This window comes from Lepus europaeus, chromosome 16, assembly GCF_033115175.1.
Source record: "Lepus europaeus isolate LE1 chromosome 16, mLepTim1.pri, whole genome shotgun sequence".
In the NCBI taxonomy this organism is placed as follows: Eukaryota; Metazoa; Chordata; class Mammalia; order Lagomorpha; family Leporidae; genus Lepus; species Lepus europaeus.
This window is the reverse complement of record NC_084842.1, coordinates 60,465,789-60,490,030: the sequence shown is the minus strand read 5'-3', so window position 1 is coordinate 60,490,030 and position 24,242 is coordinate 60,465,789. Positions and strand designations below refer to the sequence as shown.

At 42.7% G+C, this 24,242-nt stretch overlaps 2 protein-coding genes across 4 annotated transcripts in view; one reads left to right on the top strand and one right to left on the bottom strand.

Moving 5' to 3' along the window:
- C16H4orf19 (chromosome 16 C4orf19 homolog) overlaps positions 1–24,242 on the top strand; it is a 102,162-nt gene that overhangs the window by 26,925 nt on the left and 50,995 nt on the right. The gene's annotated exons all lie outside the window — the stretch shown is intronic.
- Positions 13,989–15,067, bottom strand: LOC133775209 (DNA-directed RNA polymerase III subunit RPC6-like). The gene is given in 2 exon segments (XM_062213376.1): positions 13,989–14,356; positions 14,359–15,067. Coding segments are annotated over 2 exon segments (942 nt in total). The 5' UTR covers positions 15,047–15,067; the 3' UTR covers positions 13,989–14,102.

Genomic DNA, 24,242 nt, shown 5'->3' with positions numbered 1-24,242 from the left:
CCCCTGGAACCACGTGCAGGTCTGGTGGTCCTATCTCAATGACTCATCCTAAAATGCCTCCATCTCTGGCATCTTCACAGCAAGTCCCAGTACATGTTGTGGCCAGATTTGTTACCTACTCAGGCTTATTACTAAACCTAAAACATAACCAGCAAGGATAAGAAAAAGGAGCCAATGGTATCCTGATAAATGCCATACCTAGGTATTGAAGATGGAGACAGTGTGGAGGAGAATGTCTCTTGGTTTTTGGATTTTGCTTCTAACCAAGAGAGGCAAGCATTTCACCTTGAAGCAACAGAACACCTGGGCTCAGGTGATCAGCAGTTTCCTTCCCTGCACTGTGCTAGCAGCCCAGGGGCATAGGAGCTGCACAGCCAGGCTCTCGGGGTCAGCATTTTGTGAGATGCTTGAGAACTAAGTTCAGATTCTTACTGCACTCCCTACTCAGAAATAAGTCACTCAACTTTTCTTTGTTTCTTATCCTGGGAGTATGATGTTGATACTTTATTGTATTTTTACGAACAAAAACAAAGCTCGGGTCATGTAAAGGATGATACTCATCCCAATATCATCTACTGGTAAAGTAGTGCTGTGGCTTGAATGTTTCTCCCTAAAATTCATATGTTGAAATCTTGACCCCCAAAGTGATGGTGTTGGGAAGTTGGGCCCTTGGGAGATGATTATGTCATGAATGGGATTACTGCCCTTATAAAAGATGCCTCAGAGAGCTTTCTAGTCCTCTTGCTGCCATGGGAGGATGTGGTGAGACGTGCTCTTTGTGAACCAGATGGCAGGACCTCAACAGGTACCAAGTCTGCCAGCACCCTGAACTTGACCTTCCCAGCCTCCAACTGAGAGAAGTAAATTCTGTTGGTTGTAACCTTCCAGGGTTTTGTTGTTTTTAGAGCAGTCCAGATGGACTAAGACAAGTATCAGGTAGTCAAAACAGTATGGATGTATTATAGCAACAACTCATAAGCCCACCCAGGAAGTGACCATTTTATTATGTTGTGTGCTATTTTATATCCTGTATTCATCATTCCCGAAGTCACCTTAGGTTTCCTGTGGTTCTAGTTTCAGCCAAGCTCTTAATTCCACTAAAGATGATGTGACGGCATTTAAGTCCCAAATGAGTCACAAACCAATGAAAACTGTTTATTTGCTGTTCATATGCTATTTATTTTAGGGACAGTGCCAGGTTTTTTTCTTGCTACTAAAAACAATTAAGTCACTCTTGTTTATGGTGTCAGTAATCTCCCTAGGATCTAGTCAAGAGTTGCCAAGGCTATGGAAGCCTTTTGAGTTTGCTGACTTCAATCTTATTCCAACAGGGTCATAGTCAAAGTGGAAGTTCTCTCCTCCCTTGATGGTCCCATTGTTTCCACTGGGATCTCACTCAGAGATCTTTCATTTAGGTCTTCCCCCCCCCCCCCCCCGAGTGTTTTGGCTTTCCATGCCTAAAATACTCTCATGGGCTCTTCAGCCAGATCCGAATGCCTTAAGGGCCGATTCTGAGGCTATTCTGAGGCTAGAGTACTATTTAGGACATCTGCCATTCTATGAGTCTGCTGTGTATCCCGCTTCCCATGTTGGATCATTCTCTCCCTTTTTGATTCTATCAGTTAGTATTAGCAGACACTAGTCTTGTTTGTGTGATCCCTTTGACTCTTAGACCTATCAGTGTGATCAATTGTGAACTGAAATTGATCACTTGGACTAGTGAGATGGCATTGGTACATGCCACCTTGATGGGATTGTATTGGAATCCCCTGGCACATTTCTAACTTCGCCATTTGGGGCAAGTCTGATTGAGCATGTCCCAAATTGTACATCTCCTCCCTCTCTTATTCCCACTCTTATATTTAACAGGGATCACTGTTCAGTTAAATTTAAACACCTAAGAATAAGTGTGTTAATTACAGAGTTCAACCAATAGTACTAAACAAAAAAATCTAAAATGGATAAAGTATTACATTGTTCATCAACAGTCAGGTCAAGAGCTGATCAAGTCACTGTTTCTCATAGTGTCCATTTCACTTCAACAGGTTTCCCCTTTGGTGCTCAGTTAGTTGTCGCCGATCAGGGAGAACATATATTTGTCCCTTTTGGACTGGCTTAATTCACTCAGCATAATGTTTTCCAGATTCCTCCATCTTGTTGCAAGTGACCAGATTTCATTGTTTTTGACTGCTGTATAGTATTCTGTAGAGTGCATGTCCCATAATTTCTTTATCCAGTCTACTGTTGATGGGCATTTGGGTTGGTTCCAGCTCTTAGCTATTGTGAATTGAGCTGCAATAAACATTAATGTGCAGACAGCGTTTTTGTTTGCCAATTTAATTTCCTTTGGGTAAATTCCAAGGAGTGGGATGGCTGGGTTGTATGGTAAGGTTATATTCAGGTTTCTGAGGAATCTCCAGACTGACTTCCATAGTGGCTTAACCAGTTTGCATTCCCACCAACAGTGGGTTAGTGTCCCTTTTTCCCCACATCCTCTCCAGCATCTGTTGTTGGTAGATTTCTGAATGTGAGCCATTCTAACCGGGGTAAGGTGGAAACCTCATTGTGGTTTTGATTTGCATTTCCCTGATTGCTAGTGATCTTGAACATTTTTTCATGTGTCTCTTGGCCATTTGGATTTTTCTTTTTGAAAAATGTCAAGAGATGGGCCAAGGACATCAATAAAGTGGGTTGTTTGTTTTGATGTTGTGGATTTTCTTGATCTCATTGTAGATTCTGGTTATTAGTCCTTTATCTGTAGCATAGTTTGAAAATATTTTTTCCCATTCTGTCGGTTGCCTCTTTACTTTCCTGACTGTTTCTTTTGAAGTACAGAAACTTCTCAATTTGATGCAACCCCAAGTGTTAATTTTTGCTTTGACTGCCTGTGCTTCCGGGGTCTTTTCCAAGAAGTCTTTGCTGGTACCTATATCTTGCAGGGTTTCTCCAATGCTCTCTAACAATTTGATGGTGTCGGGTCGTAGATTTAAGTCTTTAATCCATGTTGAGTGAATTTTTGTGTAAGGGGTCTTGCTTCATGATTCTGCATGTGGAAATCCAATTTTCCCAGCACCATTTATTGAGTCAACAACAGGAGTCACTGTGTACTTACTTCTCAGGTGGGATCTGTCCTTAATGTTTTGGCCAATGTGAAGTATGCTATAACTAGTACTGAAACAGTATTTTACACTTTGTGTTTCTGTGTGGGTGCAAACTGATGAGATCTTAATATATACTAAATCGATCTTCTGTATAAAAATAATTGAAAATGAATCTTGATGTGAATGGAATGGGAGAGGGAGTGAGAGATGGGAGGGGTGCAAGTGGGAGGGAAATTATGGGGGGGAGCCATTGTAATCCATAAACTGTACTTTGGAAATTTATATTTACTAAATAAAAAGATAGCTGTAAAAAAATAAAAAAATAAAAACAATTAAGTCTCAGGGTCTACCTACATTTTGGAACCTGGATGCAACCACTTAAGTCATTTTATGAAATGTGTCCACTCTCTTATTCCAACACAGAATAGTTATTATTTACATGGCATTAGTATTAGATATTTGAAGTAATTAAAACATGATTTAATACATACAAGGGGATGTATAAATGTAAAATGCAAATCTCATGCCATATTACACAAAGGACTTGGTGGCCATAGAGGTGCTAAAACCAATCCCCCAAAGATAGTGATGTTTATGTTATTCATATTCTTCCCAGCACAACCACATCTGCATCATGAGTCTTGAGATCTCTAGTTCAAATCCAGGTCCCGCCTCTTTAGCACCTTATATTTTATCAGTCTAACCTGAAATTCAAAGCGTCTGACTCCTGCTTATAGGTGAACACATTTTTTGCCCTGCCTTCTTCTCACATATGTGGCTCTGCAGCTTTGTGAGCCATGGGGAGTTACCAGCCTGGTAATTACATTATTCACTAGTTTCACACAAACCCACCCCAGGCAGGCCACCGCAGCCCTTGGGGAAATGTATTACAAAAGCCCTCACTCAAGCCACTTGTTTATTGGCATTCAGAGACATTTCATCATTCTTCTGAGCAAGAAATACTTAGACCAAACAGGAGCAGACCAACCTTCCAAACACCTAAGTTTTGTCAAAGGTTTATTGAGAAAGCAAAAGCCACAGAAGAGCTAGCGATGCCAGACGCAGGTAGCTTTGATCGCAGCCCTTTGCCAGGTGACAGTATCGTATGGCATTGGACATGCGCTCAAAACAGGAGAAGGGAATGAGCTGCCTTTACAGAGAAAGAAAATTAAAGCTACTGTTCAATTTTGTGACTTATCGTGTGTATCTTTCTAAAATACTGCTTGCTTTTCCCACTTCAGACCACCACCCCAGCACATCTGTATGCACATGTAACACATTGTCCCATACCTTCATAACAGGAATGTTCCATTCTGCTAAGAATACAATCGAAGATGGACATTTGCTTATTCTAGGTCTTGACTGGAAGTTCTGAAGATGTGTTAGAGATTACCGTTAAACACTAATGCATGCCGTTAACTTCTCTAATGAGAGTAACAAGTGTAAATTTATCAGTGAAGTGCCTGACATGACCCAAGTGATCCAAAAATGATGATGTCTACAGTGGGAATGATTGGTGGCTGTTATTGCAAGGATGGAAATGCTATGTGTGTCATTTTAAGGTCCATTTATTACTTATCAATTATTAAAGCATTTATGAGATGCTTGTTTTAAGTGAACTTTGTGCTACTTTACACCTTGCAAAGTGATTCCCACAATCAAGCAAATTAACATATTCATCACCTCACAGTCTCACACTTTTTGTATGATGAGAACACTTAAGATCTACTCTGCAAATTTCAAGTATATGATACACTATTTTTAAATATAGTTACCATGATATACATTATGCCTCTAGAACTTCTTTACTATATATCTACAAGTTTGTACCCTTGGATCAACATTTCCTCATTTCTCCAGCCCCCCACCCACCCAGCCCATGGCAACTTTATGTTTCTGCTCTGTTATTTTGACTTGTTTTAGAGTCCACATGTAAGTAATATGGAAAAATCTATCTTTTTCTCTGGCTTATTTTACTTAGCCTAATGGCTTTCCATGTTCACCCATGTTCACATGAATGACAGGAACTCCTTTTTTGAAGGTTGAATAACATTCCACTGCACACTTATACATCACAATTTCTTTATCCATTCATCCATCGATGGACATGTGTATTATTTCTGTATTTTGGCCATTGTGAATAGTGCTACAGTGAATGTGGGAGTGCAGATACATCTTCAAAATCCTGATTTTATTTCCAGAGTGAGTTTGCTGGATCACAGGATTGCGGTATTCAGTTTGTTGAGGAAGCGCCATCCTATTTTCAGTAATGGCAGTACTAGTTTATATTCCTGGCAGCAATGTCAAAGTGTTCCTCTTTTGCCACATCCTCACCAACATGTGTTATCACTTATTGTTTACATGATCACCAGCCTAACAGGTATGAAATGATCTCACTGTAGTTTTGAATTGCATTTCCCTGTTAGTGATGTTGAGTACATTTTCACATCCCTGTTGTCTGTCTTCTTTGAAAAATAAAATATATTGAAGTTTTTTTTTTACCTATTTTTCATCAAGTTATTTGTTTTCAGTTGTAGGCATCCCTTCTATATTTTGGATATTAAGCCCTGAGCAGATAATAGGGTGCTGAGGTTTGAGTCTGTGTCCTCCTCTCTCACTGCCCCAGCAGCTCATGTAGGAGTTAGGCTTATGTTGATGGTACCAAGAGGGTGGAAATTTAATACAATCATGGTTTTTAAAAAATGAGGACTTTGGAAAGTGAGTATATTGGATTAGAGTCTTAGTTTGGAGCTCCTGTGATTGAATCCTAGTAGCTCTACAAGGAAAGAGAGAGAACAGGTAGACCCAGAGACACATACACACTCTCTGTCCCTTGTCATGTGAGGCCTGTTTCAGCAAGAAAGCTGTCATCAGAGGTTGAACCTGTGGGGTCCACCTAATCTTGGACTGTGAAGCTCCAGAACAATGAGGCAAAATAAACCTTTTTCCTTTATACAGTTATCTTACCTAAGGTATTTATTAAAATTGGGAAAACTGACTATAGATATGGTTTACAAGTATTTCCCCCTGTTCCATAGGTTGCCTTTTCATTTTGTTGATTGTTTTCTTTGCTGTGCAGAAATGTTTAGTTTGATGTAGTCCCCTTTGTCTATTTCTGCTTTTGTTACCTGTTTTTGGTATCCTGTCCAAAAATTGCAAGTTCATAAGAGACTACTATAATCATATACCAACACATTAGAAAACCTAAAATAAATTGACAAGCTTTTAGAAATATACACTTTAGTTCTTAGTCCATTTAGGCTGCAAAAAAAAAAAAAAAACCTTAGAATAGGCAATTTATAAACAGCAGTTTATTGCTCATAATTCTGGAGACTGGAAAGTCCTAGATCAAGATGCCATCAGACTCACTGACGAGGGCTCTCAGCTTCACAATTGGTGCCTTCTGTATCCTTATATAGCAGAAGGGGCATACAGCCCCCTCTAGTCTCTTTAATAAAAGCACCGATTCCACTCATGAGAGTGGAGCCTTCATGACCTAATCACCTCCCGAAGGACCCAGCTGTCGCCACTCATATTGGCGGTTAGGGAGTGGAACAAGGCCTTCTAGGAGGGGGCAACATTTGGTGCAACATTTGGTGCCATGAGGGACATCCACATCCTATATTGGAGTGCCTGGGTTGGAGTCTTGCCTCCACTTCGCACTCAGGTTCTTGCTTATGTGCACCCTAGGAGGAACCAACTACTTGGGTCCCTGCCACCTACATGGGAGACCCAGATTAAGTTCTAGCCTTCTGGCTTCAGCCTGGCCCAACACCAACTTTTACAGTCATTTGGGTGTGAACTAGCAGAGATCTGTCTCTATGTGTCTCTGCCTTTCAAATAAATTTTCAAAAAACAATAAAATACATTACAGAGCTGCAGTAATTAAAATGGTATGATGGAAGCAGAAATAAAAGATGCAAAGGATCATGGAACCATATAGAGACCCCCAGAAATTAACCCAATCAACAATGAATTGATCCACGACAAGACTGTTAAAAATACACAATAGGAAAAGCTAGTCTCTCGACAAATGTTATTAGGGAAACTGGATACTTGGGTGCAAAAGAATAAACTTGAACCCTTATTTTATACCATACACAAAAATGAACTCAAAATGGATTAAATATTTAAATTTAAGACCTGAAACTATAAACAAAAGGAAGCTTCATGGGATTGGGCTTAGCAAGTATTTCTTGGATATGACACCAAAAGCATAAGCAAAAAAAATAGAGAAACAGGGATATAGCAAGCCAAAAAGCTTCTGCATACTGAAGTCAACAAGCAAAGCTAATAGGCAGCCTCTGGAAAGGTAGGAAATTTTGGAAGCCATATATCTGATAAAGATTATTACCTAAAATACACAAGGAACATCTATAATTCAATAGTTTTAAGGATGTTTAAGGATGTGCAGAAATGGGAGCCCTCATTAAGTAAAGGTTGTTGGGAGAGTAAAACAGTATAATCACAATGCTCAGTGGTATGGAGATTCCTCAAAAAATAGAACACATGAGCCAGCAAATGAACCTTGGAGTATGTATCCAAAATATTAAAAATCATAATCTGAAGATTTTACCACTCCTATGCTCACAGCACCATCATTCCCAATCACCAAGATGTGGAAACAATGTGCCAATCAGTATAAGAATGGATAAAGAAAATATGGTACAGAGCACATAAAGAAAATGTGATATAGAAATGTGGTATAATCAAATATAACTTATCCTTAAAAAGGAAATTCTGTAATATATATTGCCATGGATGAACCTGGACAGCATTATGGTAAATGAAATAAGCCAGTCACAAAAGGACAAATATTGTTTAACTCCACTTATATGTGCTATCTAAAAGGATCAAATCATAGATACAGAAAGTAGAATAGTGGTTTCCAGGGCCTAAGAGCAGGAGGAGCTTGGGAACAGCTGTTCAACAGATATAAAGTTTTAGTTAGGCAAGGTAAATTCTCCAGATGCCCTGTACCACATGGTATCTGAAGTTAACACTATTGGAGTGGACATTGTTGCATAGGGTGCCTGCATCCCATATGGGAGGGCACTGGTTCAAGTTCCAGCTGCTCCACTTCTGATCCAGCTCGCTGCTAATGGCCTGAGAAAGCAGCAAAAAATAGCCCAAGTGCTTGGGCCCCTGCACCCACATGGGAGACCTGGAAGAAGCTTCTGGCTCCTGGCTTAGGACTGGCCCAGCTCCAGCCATTGCAGCCATTTGGGGAGTGAACCAGTGGATGGAAGATACCTCTGTCTCTTCCTCTCTCCGTATAATTTTACCTTTCAAATAAATAAAGTTAACACTGCTTTGTAAAAATTTGTTGAGAGTTATCTTTTATTTTACTTTATTATGGTAAGAACACAATATAAGCAATATATTAAAATCTTTTATGACCTTGTCTAAATATGATCAGAGTCGGCAAACTTGGAAGGCTTCCATAGCCTTGGCAACTCATGACGACAGCCTAGGGTGGTTACTGGCACCATAAACTAGAGTGTCAATTTGTTGGGTCAACAACAGGAGCCACTGTGCACTTGCTCCTCATGTCCTTAATGTGCTGTACATTGTGATTTAATGCTATAACTAGTACTCAAACAGTATGTTTCACTTCGTGTTTCTATGTGGGTGCAAACTGTTGAAATCTTTATACTAAATTGATCTTCCGTATATAAAGAGAATTGAAAATGAATCTTGATGTGAATGGAAGGGGAGAGGGAGCGGGAGAGGGGAGGGTTGTGGGTGGGAGGGAAGTTATGGGAGGGGGAAGCCATTGTAATCCATAAGCTGTACACTGGAAATTTATATTCATTAAATAAAAGTTTAAAAAAAAAAGAAAAAAAATTATATTTTTCATATAGTAAATTCTTATATATACTATGATCTACTTTTTGAGGGCAAGAAAGAAATTTATTTTTTAAAAAGATTTATTTATTTGAAAGAGAGTTAGAGAGAGAGGTTGAGCAAGAGAGAGAGACCTTCATCTGCTGGTTCACTCCCCAAATGACTGCAACGGCCAGAGCTGAGCTGATCTGAAGCCAACAGCCAGGAGCTTCCTCCAGGTCTCCCGCTCAGATGCAGGGGCCCAAGAACTTGGGCCATCCTCCACCGCTTTCCCAGGCCACAGCAGAGAGCTGGATCAGAAGTGGAGCAGCTGGGACTAGAACTGGCACCCACATGGAATGCTGGTGCTGCAGGCCACAGCTTTAACCCACTGTGCCACATCACCGGCCCCAAAATATATTTTTCTTATGTCTTTGGGGTTTAGACCTTATCTTTTCAGAAGTTTTTGGGCAAAGATAGCCCACTACTTAAAAATACCACAATCTTAGGATAATAATTTTTATTATTAATTTTTTCAAATATAAATTACACAGAATAAAAAATTATATGATAACACTTAATATAGTGGGTTTTTTTTTTTTTTTGACACGCAGAGTTAGACAGAAAGGTATTCCTTTCGTTGGTTCACCCCCAAGTGGCCGCTACGGCCAGCACGCTACACCGCACCAATCTGAAGCCAGGAGCCAGGTGCTTCCTCCTGGTCTCCCATGCGGGTGGAGGGCCCAAGCACTTGGGCCATCCTCCGCTGCCTTGCCGGGCCACAGCAGAGAGCTGGACTGGAAGAGGAGCAACCAGGACAGAACCCAGCACCCTGACCGGGACTAGAACCCAGGTTACCAGTGCCGCAAGCGGAGGATTAGCCAAGTGAGCCATAGCCTTGGCCAATTTAGTGGTTTTTAAGAGTTTTCATATAAACAGAACAATGAATGAGAATTGGATGAGAGAATTATGGGTAACTGTGGTGTGTTTATGTAACTTTCAATTCAGCAAATGTTGAATTTTTTCTGCTTTTAAATCAAACATTGGTTGAGCACCTTCTCTGTGTGCCAGATTTCGTTGAAGACTTGATAACAAAAAAGCATGTCTTCCACCCAACCATTGGATTCCTTGACTTGGCATTAGCACAGGGCTTTTCCAGCACATTCAGAGTGCCAAAGAAATCTGGCAAGCAAAGGAAAGTCGTGTCAGATCCAAGATGTTAGTGCAAATGAATGTAACCTGAGATTGTACCAAACGGGATTACAGTAGTCAGTGCACAATATGTTCTTTGACCTTTTTAGATTGAACCAAATCTCTCATGGGAAATTCTCTCCTCTTAGGTATTCTATCATTCTTAACACCAAGTTGCATAACTTAAAAAAAAAAAAAAGTGTCATGAGTCAATCCAAGGCGGCTATGAATCCAATTACTCAGATTTGCCATATCTATTTATAGAGAAGGTGTATCATTTTCAGCGCTCTGCAGGCATTAACACACAAGGTTCTCATAACAGCCGTATGGTGGAGGTGTGATCCTCAATTCATGGTTGAAGAACCCTAGGCATGGGGAGATTGAGTGACTCAGCCAAAAATCACATAGGTAGTAGTAATGGAAGGTTCGAACAGGCAATTTTCAGTTTTCAATTCAGGGCTCCCCTACCCCTTGTTCCAGCGTTGGTGTTTTGGAAGGGCTAATCATGTTCTTATCTCATTCTTCCTCAGCATGTAGCAGAGACTTACACTACAAGTGACTTGGTACGTGCTACCAAGACTAGTATTGACTTTAGTGTAAACCTCTACCAGCATTTATACTACTTGTCTTTGTGTCCTCCATCAGCAAAGCTGAACTCACTGGGGTGGATAAATATTAACTTTCAGGTCAGCACCACCATGCGTCACAGGCCAGAGTCTGAACAGCAAGGAACTTTGGTCTCTTCCTACTCCTGCTGTGGACAGAGGAAGACAGAAATGCAGCCGCGGGTGTTTCTCTCCGAAGCAGTAGGTGGCTCTGTCACTTTGTTCTGTTCTACAGGACTGGCCTGTGTCTTTAAACATGTGTATATCATGAATGCTCAATGTTAGTGATCAAAATAATTCTGAGATTCGGTCCTCAGTGTTCGAAAGTATAGACACATGTATGAAGAAAGAAGAAACAGACATTTGGAAATCAAGAGACATTGGAAATTATCTAGTCCAAGTCTCTCGATGTATCAAAAAGGAAAATGAGTGCTCCAAAAATGTGTTTATGAAAAATCTCATAGATCCTATTTTTATAAAGCCTTTTAGTTGTATCTATACTATTGCTGTTTAAATCATTTCTTAAAATCTCATCAAATCAGCCAGCACCACAGCTCAATAGGCTAATCCTCTGCCTGCGGCGCCGGCACACCAGGTTCTAGTCCCGGTCGGGGCGCCAGATTCTGTCCCGGTTGCCCCTCTTCCAGGCCAGCTCTCTACTGTGGCCCGGGAGTGCAGTGGAGGATGGTCCACGTCCTTGGGCCCTGCACCCCATGGGAGACCAGGAGAAGCACCTGGCTCCTGCCTTCAGATCAGCGCAGTGCACCAGCTGCAGCGCACCAGCCACGGCAGCCATTGGAGGGTGAACCAACGGCAAATGAAAGACCTTTCTGTCTCACTGTCCACGCTGCCTGTCAAAAAAAAAAAATCTCATCAAATCTATATACTGTAGTTTAAGGAGTCTTAACAAAGTTAAGTTTCTTAAGGAAAACAGCCATCTCTCCCCTGCTTCCTGTTCCCAGCCTCTAAAGAAACTACTGGCACAGTGCTTTGCCTGATAATTACCTGGGATCCCTCAACGTCAAGTACGTATTGGCTATTCTTCTGTTTGAGTATTGTACATCGTGTCCCCCCAGTGAAATATGAAGACAACTTTTTAATTTTTTGATTTTTATATTTATTTAAAGGCAGAATGAGAGAGATGGAGAGACATGAGAGAGAGAGATCGATCTTCCATCTGCTGCTGGTTCACTCCCAATGGCTGCAGCAGCTGGGACTGGATCATGTCAAAGCCAGGAGACTAGAACTCCATCCGGGTCTTGCACCTGGCAGGTAGAGGCCTACATACTTGAGCCATCTTCCACTGCCTTCCCAGGGGCAATAGCAGGATGCTGAATATGAAGCAGAGTAGCAAGCGCTCTAACCAACACTGATATGGGATGCCTATATCAGAATAAAGGAGGGCTTTACCCACAGTGCCACAACACCCACCCCTAGGACTTTCTTCTCTCTATCCACACCTCATGCACTTTCCACCCTTGCAGTACACTTACTTCTCAGTTTCAAACAATATTCAATTCACATTGCTTGCATTATTATGACTGTTGGTGGTATGCAGAGTGAAGCATGTACTAAACTTTATGGTTTCTAATACAATTTAACATCTCTAGAATTAATGATACTCTATTTGTGTGTGTTTTTCATGTGTGTGTTTCTGCTATGTATGTACATTTTCCCATCACTACTAAGCTATTTGCAGGTATGTGAGTGTTCTCTCAGCTGTTCAATGAGCCTGACAGTTTCAACCAACATAGATCCTCAGAGGTCCAAGGGCATATAATTATTTATCCTAATTAAGGGTAACTTGTAGGATTCCAATCTATTTTCTAAATTGTTTTTTGGGAAAAAAACTAATGCACTTGTGACTGTATTTTTCTTAACTCATACTTCTTTGTATAGTTTAATGGTCATTTTATGCTTACTCCCTTACTCTGTTCTCTGCTGATAGAACAGCACACACTAGGTAATTAATAATAAAAAGAAATGAGTTTTTCACAGGTTTGGAAGCTAGGAAGTCCATGATGAGGGTGTCAGCATCTGGCAAGGACCTTCTTGCAGTGTCAAAACATGGCCATGAGCATCACATGGCAGAAGACACCAGAGTGTGCACCTAGGGAAGCTGAACACACTCCCAGGCTCACCAGCCTGCTCCTGTGGAGTCCTCTGGACCTAAATATCCCTTAAAGCCGCAGTCTTTCAATGTAAATTTCTGAAAGAACATTCCAACCATCACACTCCATAAGCACTTATTAGTGTCTGCATTGACCATGGCACCGCAGCAGGTGCTAGGGAGCTTACAATCCCCTTTTCCCTGGTACTCTACTAAGAGGAGCTAGCACTTAATTAATGGTCAAACTATAAGACTGTATTTCATTTTTTAAAAAAAAGATTTGAAAGACGGCAGAGTTACAAAGATGCAGAAGCAGAGACAGGTCTTCCACCCACTGAGTCACATTCTCCAAATGGCCCCAACAGCTGAGCTGAGTCCATCCAAAGCCAGGGCCAGGAGCTTCTTCCGGGTCTCCCACATAGTTGCAGGGGCCCAAGGACATGGGCCATTCTTTGCTGCTTTCCCAGGCACATTAGCAGGGAGCTGGATCAGAAGTGGAGCAACCAGGACTTGAACTGGTGCCCAAATGGGATGCTGGCACTACAGGCCAGGGATTTAACCCATTGTGTCACAGCACCAGCCCCGGAAACTCTGAAGGCTTTAACAGAGAAGGGACTATGAGAATATTCTCCTTAGGCTGGTACTAGTAATCAGCATTTATGCACTGAAAACACACCCCTGACAAGTCTCCACTGGCGTTTGCGGTGAGTGTGATGTCATACTCCTCGGAAAGACGGCAATAGTGTGAAGAAAAGGGACGTTTCACTCCCCCTTACTGTGCTCTCAGTTGTATACATCCCCACGATTTCTACCTTCACTGCTTAATTTCTCAATGAAACCACTAGGAAATAGAAAATGTTGGTAAGTGAACCAAATCACAAAATTTCCAAAGGAGGCTTTAATAAATAACTTCAAAATGAACATCCGTATGCTCTAGTATTACCAGAGTGCTTGGTCAGCATGGATTTGGTGACTTCTTTCCTTGAACTGTCACAAAAGTCTTGAAAACTTCAAGATATATTTCTCCAGAGCTTCAAAGTATTTCGTTTACTGAAGAATGGATCTCACTACTAACTCTTTCATATTCTGTTGGCCACTCTACCAATATAAATTCAGTCTTCATAAGTAAATATATTTCCATAGCAGCAGGTCTGTATCCATTACTGTGAAGTTTGCTTTCAAGGAAACTTCATGTTTCTTCATGAATTCAGTTATCTGCTCCCAAAGTAACTTCACTTGCAAAATGTCAGTCAAGTTCATAGCTCTCCATTAAAATTCGAGCCACTCTGTCATGTAAATACAATTAGATGGTGAAATCTCACCACCTTCATGGCAGTCATCAAAAACCGGGCAGAGGCCACAAGGTGCCTGGACCAAACCTGCGGGCAGGATGATTGCACTGACTGCCCGGTACAACTTCATGTGTCCGTCCATGCTGCCAACTGTGCCTTTTGCCACGATGATAGTCATCTCCACTTTCCCATCATAAATGAGGGTATTCAAGATGGTTTCAATGTCCTCATGGACAATTCTACCTTACGGATTCCCAGTTCGCAGATGTATTTCCACACTTCATGTGAAGAAGCAAATGAACTATTCCTTTGTATCATCGGATTCTGTTTGCTTTCTCGTGCTGTTCCTGCCTTGCTTTGTAGAAACTTAAAACACTGTTGGTTAAGCACCTCTACAAATTCAGATTCAAAATCCTGGTCACTGTACCAGGCTCCCCCAGTCACGGACTGGTCTGGTTGCAGGTTATAGAGCATGTACACCTTTTTTGAAGCTGCTACAGATTTAACAGCTTTGATTAGCTTTTTACTTTCCAAATTTTTAAGTATTTTATTGATTTCTGTTAATGGCAGGTTACTTTTATATCGGATATCTCTGCTCCATATTCCTTTATTTCCTGCATCCTCTGTGATTTGATATACTAGTTTTTCTTGGTTGTCCGATCCCTTCATCTTGCCAGCATTCTGAGAGTCCTTTATTCTATATAAAAGGCCTGTATTACTCCTTAAGAGATCCAATTGACCCATGGACAGGAGTCTATTGATGGCCACGGCCCGCTGCTGGGCTTCTATATGAGGCATTTCATTCTGAATCACCTGGTCTGTGATTCCATGAGGGAACTGCTGGCATAATTCTATAATCCCGTTTTCTATTTCGACGGGATCCGCGTCAGGCGGCTGCACCTTCACCTTCACTTCAGCCATGAGGGCGCAGTTCCTGTTCTGTCTGGGGAGAGGTGCACCGAGCCGCTGGAGAGCCACCAGGGGAACCCTGGAGCCGGCGGCAGACAGTGCAGGGCCGGGGCTAGCTATATTTCATTTATAAAATATTCTGCAATTTTTACAAGATGAGGAAATCATTTCTTAAACTCCCAATAATATCAACAAAGTGAATATTGGCATCTGTTGTCTGCCAGACAAACACTTCATAATTTTTTTCTGTTTCTCCTGGGGGCTACAACTGGCATTTTGAAGAAGAGAATCCTTTGTTGTGCTGGACAGACAGAAGCATCACAATTTGGATAGCACATAAGCAGTGAATGCCACTAGTGATCTCCTGTCATGGGGATACTACAAGTGAAGCCCCCTCCCATGTTTCCAAGTGTCCCTGATGGAGCAGGAGCTGCCCTCCCCCAGAAAAGCACTGCTTCCTAATACAATGCTTTGAAATCGATCTCATTTCCATTTTTGCAGCAACAAAAATGTAGGTGATGCCAATATCCGATTTCAAAATTAAGTTTAGGAGCAGGCTTCTAGTGCAGCAGTTGATACCACTTGCAGTATCTGTATCCCATACCAGAGTGCCTGGAGTCATGTCCAGGCTCCACTTCCAGTTTCAGCTTCTTGCTAATATGCATCCTGAAAAGTGATGCTCCAAGTATTGGGAGCTCTGCAACCCATGTGGGACTTGGGTTGAATTCCAGGCTCCTGACTTCAACCTAGATCAGCCCCAACTATTGCAGACATTTGGGGAGTGAATCAGCAGATGGAAGATATGTCTGCCTCTTTCTGTCTCTCTCCCTTTCTCTCACTCTTGTTCTATGTGTGTGTGCACATTTCAGAATTCAAAAATGTTTGAGTCTAACTCTGAAGCAGACTCAGTTATTCCCAGTTCGAAGAGATTGTATGACTAAGCTTGGGCTAGCATGACGGAATACCACAGACTATATGGTCTAGGTCCAAGGTTCTGGCAAGGTTTGGGTCTTTGTGAGGGCTCTCTTCATGGCTTCCAGATGGCCACCTTCTTGCCGTGTCCTCACATGGCCTTTCCTTGGTGTGCGCATGCATAGCCTTTCCTTCCTACTAGGACGCTAATCCCTCAGCCAAGCTTATGGCCTCATTGAACTTAATTACCTCCATAAACTCTTCACGTACAGATACGTAGCCACATTGGTGGTCAGGGCTGCAGTGTATCAATCTGAGCAAAACCCAAATATTCCGTCTGTAACAGAGGCTGAGAACTGATGACAAATCATTCGATTTGATGACTAAGAACACAGATTAACTTTGTACAGTTTTGATGCAGTAGCCAGAAGACATGTAGAGACTGTTTGAGGAGCGGATGCTTGAGTAAACTGTGGTGATCTTTTCAGTGGGCAGTGATGGAGGGAGGACATGGGAGGGTCCACTGAGCAACCATTCCCAGCTGAGTACCTGCTCATCGAGAAGTGGCACATTGACCAGCGAATAGTAGTTCATGCTATTCAGTTCCTATTCTAGTCCATTTTGTGCTGCCGTAACAGAATCCCTGAGACTGAGAAATTTATAATTAACAGAAATGCATTGGTTCACAGCCTCCGGAAGCTGGGAATTCTGAGATGGAAGGGACCAGCATATGACAAGGGCATTCTTGCTGCTTAATTTGATGGCAGAAAGCAGAAGGGCACAAGGGGACAAACTGGCCCTTTAGTAATGGCAGCACCCTCCCTACCCCCATGAGGCTAGAGACCTCATGGCCTAGTCACCTCTTAAAGGTATCACCTCTGAATACTGTGACAAAGGCAGTTTTTTTTTTTTTAAGATTTATTTGAAAGTCAGAGTTACACAGAGAGGCAGAGACAGAGAGAGAGAGACAGAGGTCTTCCATCCGCTAGTTCACTCCCCAATTGACTGCAACAGCCAGAGCTGCAGTGATCTGAAGCTAGGAGCTTCTTCCAGGTATTCCATGTGGGTGCAGGGGCCCAAAGACTTGGGCCATCTTCTACTGCTTTCCCAGGCCACAGCAGAGAGCCAGACTGGAAGTGGAGCAGCCGAGACTTTAACCAACACCCATATGGGATGCTGGCACTGCAGGCGGCAGCTTTACCACTACACCACAACGCCGGCCCTAGCAGTTATATTTCAACATGGGTTTGGAGAGACCTGCTATGATTTGAATATGGTTTTCTCCCCCCAAAGCTTGTGTTGAAATTTAATCTCCATTATGAGATATTAAGAGGTGGGACCAGGTGGAATCTTTAAGAGGTGTTTAGGACTCTGCCCTCATGAGTTTGTTAGTCCATTAATAGGATTAATGAGTTATCTTAAGACTAGGTCTGCTATAAAAGCTGATTTGATGGGTCTCTTGTACTTTCTCTGTCTTTCGTTTTGAGATTTGGCCTCTCGACCTTATGCCAGAACAATGAGCCAAAAATAAGCCTCTTCTTTTTATAGTTTACCCACTCTGTGGTATTCTGTTATTAGAAACAGATAACAGGCCGGCACCACAACTCACTTGGCTAATCCTCCGCCTGCGGTGCCAATACCCCGGGTTCTAGTCCTGGTTGGGGTACTGGGTTCTGTCCTGGTTGCCCCTCTTCCAGTCCAGCTCTCTGCTGTGGCCCGGGAAGGCAGTGAAGGATGGCTCAAGTGCTTGGGCCCTGCACCCGCATGGGAGACCAAGAGGAAGCACCTGGCTCCTGGCTTCGGATTGGCGCAGCACGCCAGCCATAGCAGCCATTTGAGGGGGTAAACCAATGGAAGGAAGACCTTTCTCTGTCTCTCACTAACTCTGCCTGTCAAAAAAAAAAAAAAAAAAAAGAAAACAGATAACAGACTAAGAGACATACATTCAAGCCATAGCATTCTATCCCCCAAAACTTGTCCTTCTCTTATACTAAACACATTACACATTCATTCCATCGCAATAGCCCAAAAAGTCTTAACTTATTCAGCATCAACTCAAAATCCAAAGTCCAGAGTCTGATCTAAATCAGATATGAGTGACACTCAAGGCACCATTCATCCTAAGATAAATTTCCCTCCAGCTATGAACCTGTGAAGTTAAACAACTTACAAGCTTCCAAAATACAGTGTTGGAACAGGCATAGGGTAGACATTTCCATTCTAAAAGTAAAGAAAGGGATAAAAGATCATAAGCAAGTCCAAACCTAACAGGGGAAACATGAAATCCTAACATTTGAGAATAATTGTATTTGACTTCATACTCAACCTTCCAGACACACTGGAATGAGAGCTGGGCCCCTAGGACCTCATGCAGCCCCACTCCTCTGGCTTTACTGGGCTCAACTCAGGTAGCAAATCCTCACTGGTTAGAGTCACATGCCTGCTGCTCTCCCACGCTGTGGTTGCACGGTGGTAGCTCTATAGTTATGTGGTCTTGGAGACACACAACTCCCACAGCTGCACTGAGCATTGCGGTAATACAAGACTCTCCCTTGTGGCTCTGCCCTGTGACAAGCCCCTATCTGGGCTTCCAGGTTGTCCACAACATCCTTTGAGTTCTACATGAAGAATGCTATGCCCCCACAGCTCTTGCATTCTGCATGCATACAGAGTTGGTACTAGGCAGACACCACTAGGGTTTATGGCTTATGCCTTTTGGAGCTGTTGGTTGAGGCAAACCTAGGCCCACCTGAGCTACTGCCAAGGCAGCTAACAAGCACTATATTGGAATGCAGGGAGCAGAGACTTGAGGCAGCTAGGCCTGTTCTTTTGACATATTTTCTTCCCCAGGGCCTTGGCACATCCAGCCTGTGATGGGAGGGATGGCACTAGTAATCTCTGCAGTGTGTTTGAGTCATCCTTCTGTTGTCCAGATAAATAGCTTCTGGCTTTATTCTATTCATACTGATCTCCTTAGCAAACGATTGTTTAACCCTATCCTTGGTTACCTCTCATGAAAACACTGATTTTCTAGCACACAGCCAGCCTGAGAATTGTTCACATCCCTACCTTGTTTCTCTTGTAATTATAGATTCATCTTGACATCATTGCTTTCTGCTCACATTTTACCAAATGTAGTTAAAATAAGCCATGCAGCACCCTGAATGCTTTGCTGCTTAGATACCCGAGTTCATCACTCTTGAGTTCTGCCTTGCACAAAGGCCTGAGGAATGGATGCAATTCAGCCACGTTTTTGCCACCTTACAACCAAGGTGGTGGCCCTGGCTCTAGTTCCCAATACCTTCTTCCTATTGCCGTCAGCCCTTGTCAGAGTGCCCTAACCACCCCCAGTTCTGCCAATGTTGTGACCGCGATGGCTTAAGTGATCTCTAAGAAGTTGTAGACTTTCCCTACAGTTCTCTTCCGAGCCCTTACCAGAGTCGCCTTTAAGTCTCCATTCGTGGACATGTAGGCTTTTCCTAGCTGGCTCCTCCACATCCTTATAGTATCTCTGCATTACCCCACTTCCAAAGCCACTGCTTCATTTTCACGTATTTGTTACAGCAACAGCTCTCCTCTCCATACCCATTTTCTGTGTATGGGAGTTTGTGCTGCTCTAACAGAACCCCTGAGACTGGGTGATTTATAATGGGCAGAAATGAACCAGTTCACAGTTCTGGAGGCTGGGAGATCCAAGATGGAGCCACTGGCATCTGCTGAGGGCCTTCCTACTGCCATCCCACGGCAGAAGAGAGAAGAACAAGAGGAGTCAAAGTCTTTAATAATGGCACCAGCCCCACCCATTAGGGTGGAGTCCCAGTGGCCTCATCACCTCTTACAGGTCCCTCCTCTTAATACTGTTACAGTGGCAACTGAATTTCAACATGAGTTTGAGGAAAAAACACACATTTCAAACCATGCAGTTTCTAACTCAAGGTTCATGAATTTATTTTAAGCTTAGATGTAGTAGTAAAGTAGCGTTCCCTGGATTTGGATACTGCAACAGCTCTGAAATATTTTCATTCTGTGATCCTCCTAATCCTATGATTTTGACTGAGGCCCATAACTTTTAAAAAACGCATTTTACATCAGTGCAGTAAGTAAATATACATAAATACACGTATCCACCAGGAACAGAATTTATAGAATTATACGTTCTAACTTCTACCAATTCATAATAATCCCTTGTAAGGCTTGATTACTTTAAAAGCACAAACAAAAATTGCACACAAATCTGCAGTTCAACAGGATTCTTGGGCAGTGGGGATGGCACATCTGGTATCTGTGCCATGTGTTATGAGTGGAGCAGCTCCACAGGGACTGGAGGAGCCATTTTTGGGATGGGTCACTCACATTGCTGGCAGTTTGTTTCTGGCTATCATCATTTGAGAGATCAGCCAGCACCATGGGCCAGGGTCCTTTCCAGGGACTACTTGGTTTCAAGATAAAATATCCAAGGAGGGGACGGTGGTAAGAGAGGGCATATTGATGAGCCTCTAACCCCAAAAAACACTTCATGTCACTTGTGTCGTTGTTACAGACTACATGTGTTCTCTCCGAAATTTCTTCTGTCGAAATCCTAACTCCCAACGTGACGGTGTCAGGAGGAATGGCTTTTGAAGGGTGATTAGGTCAAGAGTTGGAGGGAGCCCCCCAGGAATTAGTACCCTCATAAAAAGAATCTGTTATCTCACTCAATGTCTCTGCCATATGAGGACATGCCAAGAAGATGGCTGTCTAACTCAGAAATGACCCTCACAGCAGCACCCCAGCCTGGCACCCTGATCTCACACTCCAAGCTTCCAGAACTGTGAGATACAAATTTCTATTTTCTTATAAGCCTGCCAGTCTGGGTGCTTTGTTATAGCAACTCACACAGACGCGGAGGACCTTAATCTACTGGTTAAAGCAGTCACCACATTCTACCTAAGATTTGGGAGCAAGGAGGGGTGGGGACAACAACCCCACCACTCAGTGGATCAAGTGTCATGGTCACTTACCAAAAAGACTTTGTGGAATAAGTTATTTTGGGCACCTATAGAAAATGCCACACTATACTTAGCCTGTACTATACCAAGTAATACAGTACCACATTTGCACTTTACTGTAGTATATGCAGTTCATTCTGATATTTTCTAGTGACTACATCACAGTAACAAGTCCACCAATGGCTCACCCTCCTCAGTTTGAAAAGCACTATCATGTTCAATTTTAAAATAGAGTCAGCACTCAAAAAAATCCTCTTAAATATTGATATATTTCAATAAGCCATAAGTAAACTCTAACAGAAGTTTTCCTTTTTAACCTTTTAATAATTATTCATCAAAGCAAAATTTGGTGATCTCAGCTGAGTTCATTTTACAGCTAAATCAAAATCTTAACCTACAGCAGGAGCTCAGACAAAAATCAAACCTCTAATGACAATAGCTAACCATGGGAGTTCTTTAACATGAAATTTCTTTTTAAGTTTTGGTAGCAATGTACATAATCAATTATCACACAATCTTTTAATTTTTATTAATTCTTTGTCATAGAAGTCTTCAAGTATGGACCTTATATCCTTGTGACAAGATCTCTAGCTAAGTAAGCACCCAGTACTCTGCAGACCAGGGCGGTGGGGGGGGGTGGGTACTAAATTCTCATATCTCTAGACCAGTAACAGTACTATCACATGAGAGCTTGTGGAAAAGGTAGAATTTCATGCCAACTCCAAACCTACCAAATCCTAATCTTCATTTTAGAAAAATACCCCAGGAGATTCTTGAGCATATTCAAGTGTAATAGTACTGATGTCAATCAGGCTGCATGATGCAAACGCTGTGAATCACTATCAGTAAAACAGTTGGCAATGTATATGTGTATGTTTGTAATACACATCCCCTGCTATTTTATGCCCCAGATAGAAATGGCTTTAGTTTAGTTTTTAAACAAATATCAGCAGGAATCCTAATATTTTTCCCAATCCCCAGTTTTTCATCTTAATAACTTCCACAGGTACAAGCACCCCATTTGGAAGCCCACTAAACCTACATCACACCACAAGGTCAGGTAGTTCAGTCCTGAATAAGTGTTGTTGCCCAGACAGGCAGACACACACACACACGGGCATGCACTCAGGATGCACTGTAGAGGAACAAACACTCTGAACTGAAGGTGCTAGAAGTACCCCCTTCCTATGCAAATAACTGCGGTGAGGTTGAGAGGCCCAGGCAGGGATCACCCAGGGAGAGGCCAGGAAGTGTGAATGAGCTTGATGGGGCCCGGATGAAGGTGAGGAGAGGTGTAAAATCCAAAGGACTTCAGCTGCTCTGCTGATTCAAGGCATCCAGATTTAACATAGGATAATTCCAGGCACTGAATTTGCAATCTCAAGATTTGTTTAGTCCAAAGAAACTAAAATTGGAGAGTGGAGAGAAAGAAGTCATTGATTTTAGTTCTGCAAGGATTTGTATGTATCCTCTGGGATAGGGAAGGCACAGGAGCAAGACAGTAATGCAGAGAGGGAAAAATAATGGTGAAAGAGCAGGTGCCTGGGCTGTGAAGGACACATTATTTCTTGGGGTTTTTTTCATTTATTTATTTGAAAAGCAGAGAGCTCTCTCATCCATGAGTTCTCTCCCCAGATGCCATTAACAGCTGGAGCTGGACCAAGTGGACGCCAGGAGCCTGGGACTCAATCTGGGTTTCCCACATGGGTAGCAGGGACAGAAGCACTTTAACATGAAATTTCTTTAAGTTTTGGTAGCAGTGTACATAATCAATTATCATACAGTCTTTTAATTTTTATTAATTCTTTGTCATAGAAGTCTTCAAGTACGGACCTTATGCCCTTGTGACAAGATCTCTAGCTAAGTAAGCACCCAGTACTTGCAGACTGGGGGGAGGGTACTAAATTCTCATATCTCTAGACCAATAGCAGTACTATCACATGAGAGCTTGTGGAATGTGTATGTTAGCAGGAAGCTGGAATCAAGAGTGAGCCAGGACTAAAACCCAGCTACTCCAAAATGGGAATGTGGGCATTTCAAATGATATCATAGGCCGGCGCCGTAGCTTAACAGGCTAATCCTTCGCCTTGTGGCGCCGGCACACCCGGGTTCTAGTCCCGGTTGGGGTGCTGGATTCTGTCCTGGTTGCCCCTCTTCCAGGCCAGCTCTCTGCTATGGCCCGGGAAGGCAGTGGAGGATGGCCCAAGACCTTGGGCCCTGCACCCCATGGGAGACCAGGAGAAGCACCTGGCTTCTGGCTTCGGATCAGCACGATGCGCCAGCCGCAGCGGCCATTGGAGGGTGAACCAATGACAAAAGGAAGACCTTTCTGTCTCACTGTCCACTCTGCCTGTCAAAAAAAAAATCTTAACGACTGCACCAAATGCATGCCCCTGCTCTAGATTTTATAGAAACCTCAGTAGGTAGGTGGTGATGTTACCGGAGAAATTGCAGGGTTCTTGTCTTCGCGCAAGAAAGAATTCAGGCGTGAGACAGAGTAGTGGGAGGTTAAAGTAGCAAAGTTTATTAGGGTAGGGACATCCGTAAAAAACGGATGGGCACCTCTCCAGACAGGACCTGAGAGAGAGTGCCCAGTCTACATTTAGGCTGGGGTTTTTAAAGAAGTGGGTCTTTCTTTCCAGGAGGAAGCATGTGAAGACAAAGACTTAATAGATGTAGATGTTAAGAAGCTTCTTCCTGTGGAAGGTCTGAAACAAAGGACTTTATGGATGCAAAAGTTATCAGACAGGAGGAAGGGAGCAGGGTGTTTGAGATGCAGATACTGGGCTGCACCTGGGAGATTGTGGAAGATTGTCAGGCAGGAAGCAGGAGGGGTGGGGGCCTCCACCTGGCAGGTTATCAGGTAGAAGGGGGCAGGGCAGGCAGGATACGAACTCTGGGCTGCCCCTGAAACACTGTCAGGATGACTTTGAGATGCAGATGCATATGCTGGACATAGATGTCTTCTCCTTAGGCCTATCACACACACATAAGCTCATAACTGACTTCCTACCTAACAGTGATACCTTCATCTAATGGGAATAGAATTGAACCCAGAAGCTTTATGGTCAGCCACATAACCAGTTGGTGAGGCCAAAATGGCATTTAAGTTTAAAATGGGTCTTTACAACATCTAAAACCAAACTAAATTGGATCAAATGTTGATGACTGGAACCACAGGAGAACCTAAAGTCAGTGAGAAACAGCCACTCTCACACGGTCCTGCCAGGGTGTGATGAGAGCAAGCCTCAGACCAGATCGTCTACACACACATTTTTAAATTAGGAAGGCCCAAAGCAATGCACCAG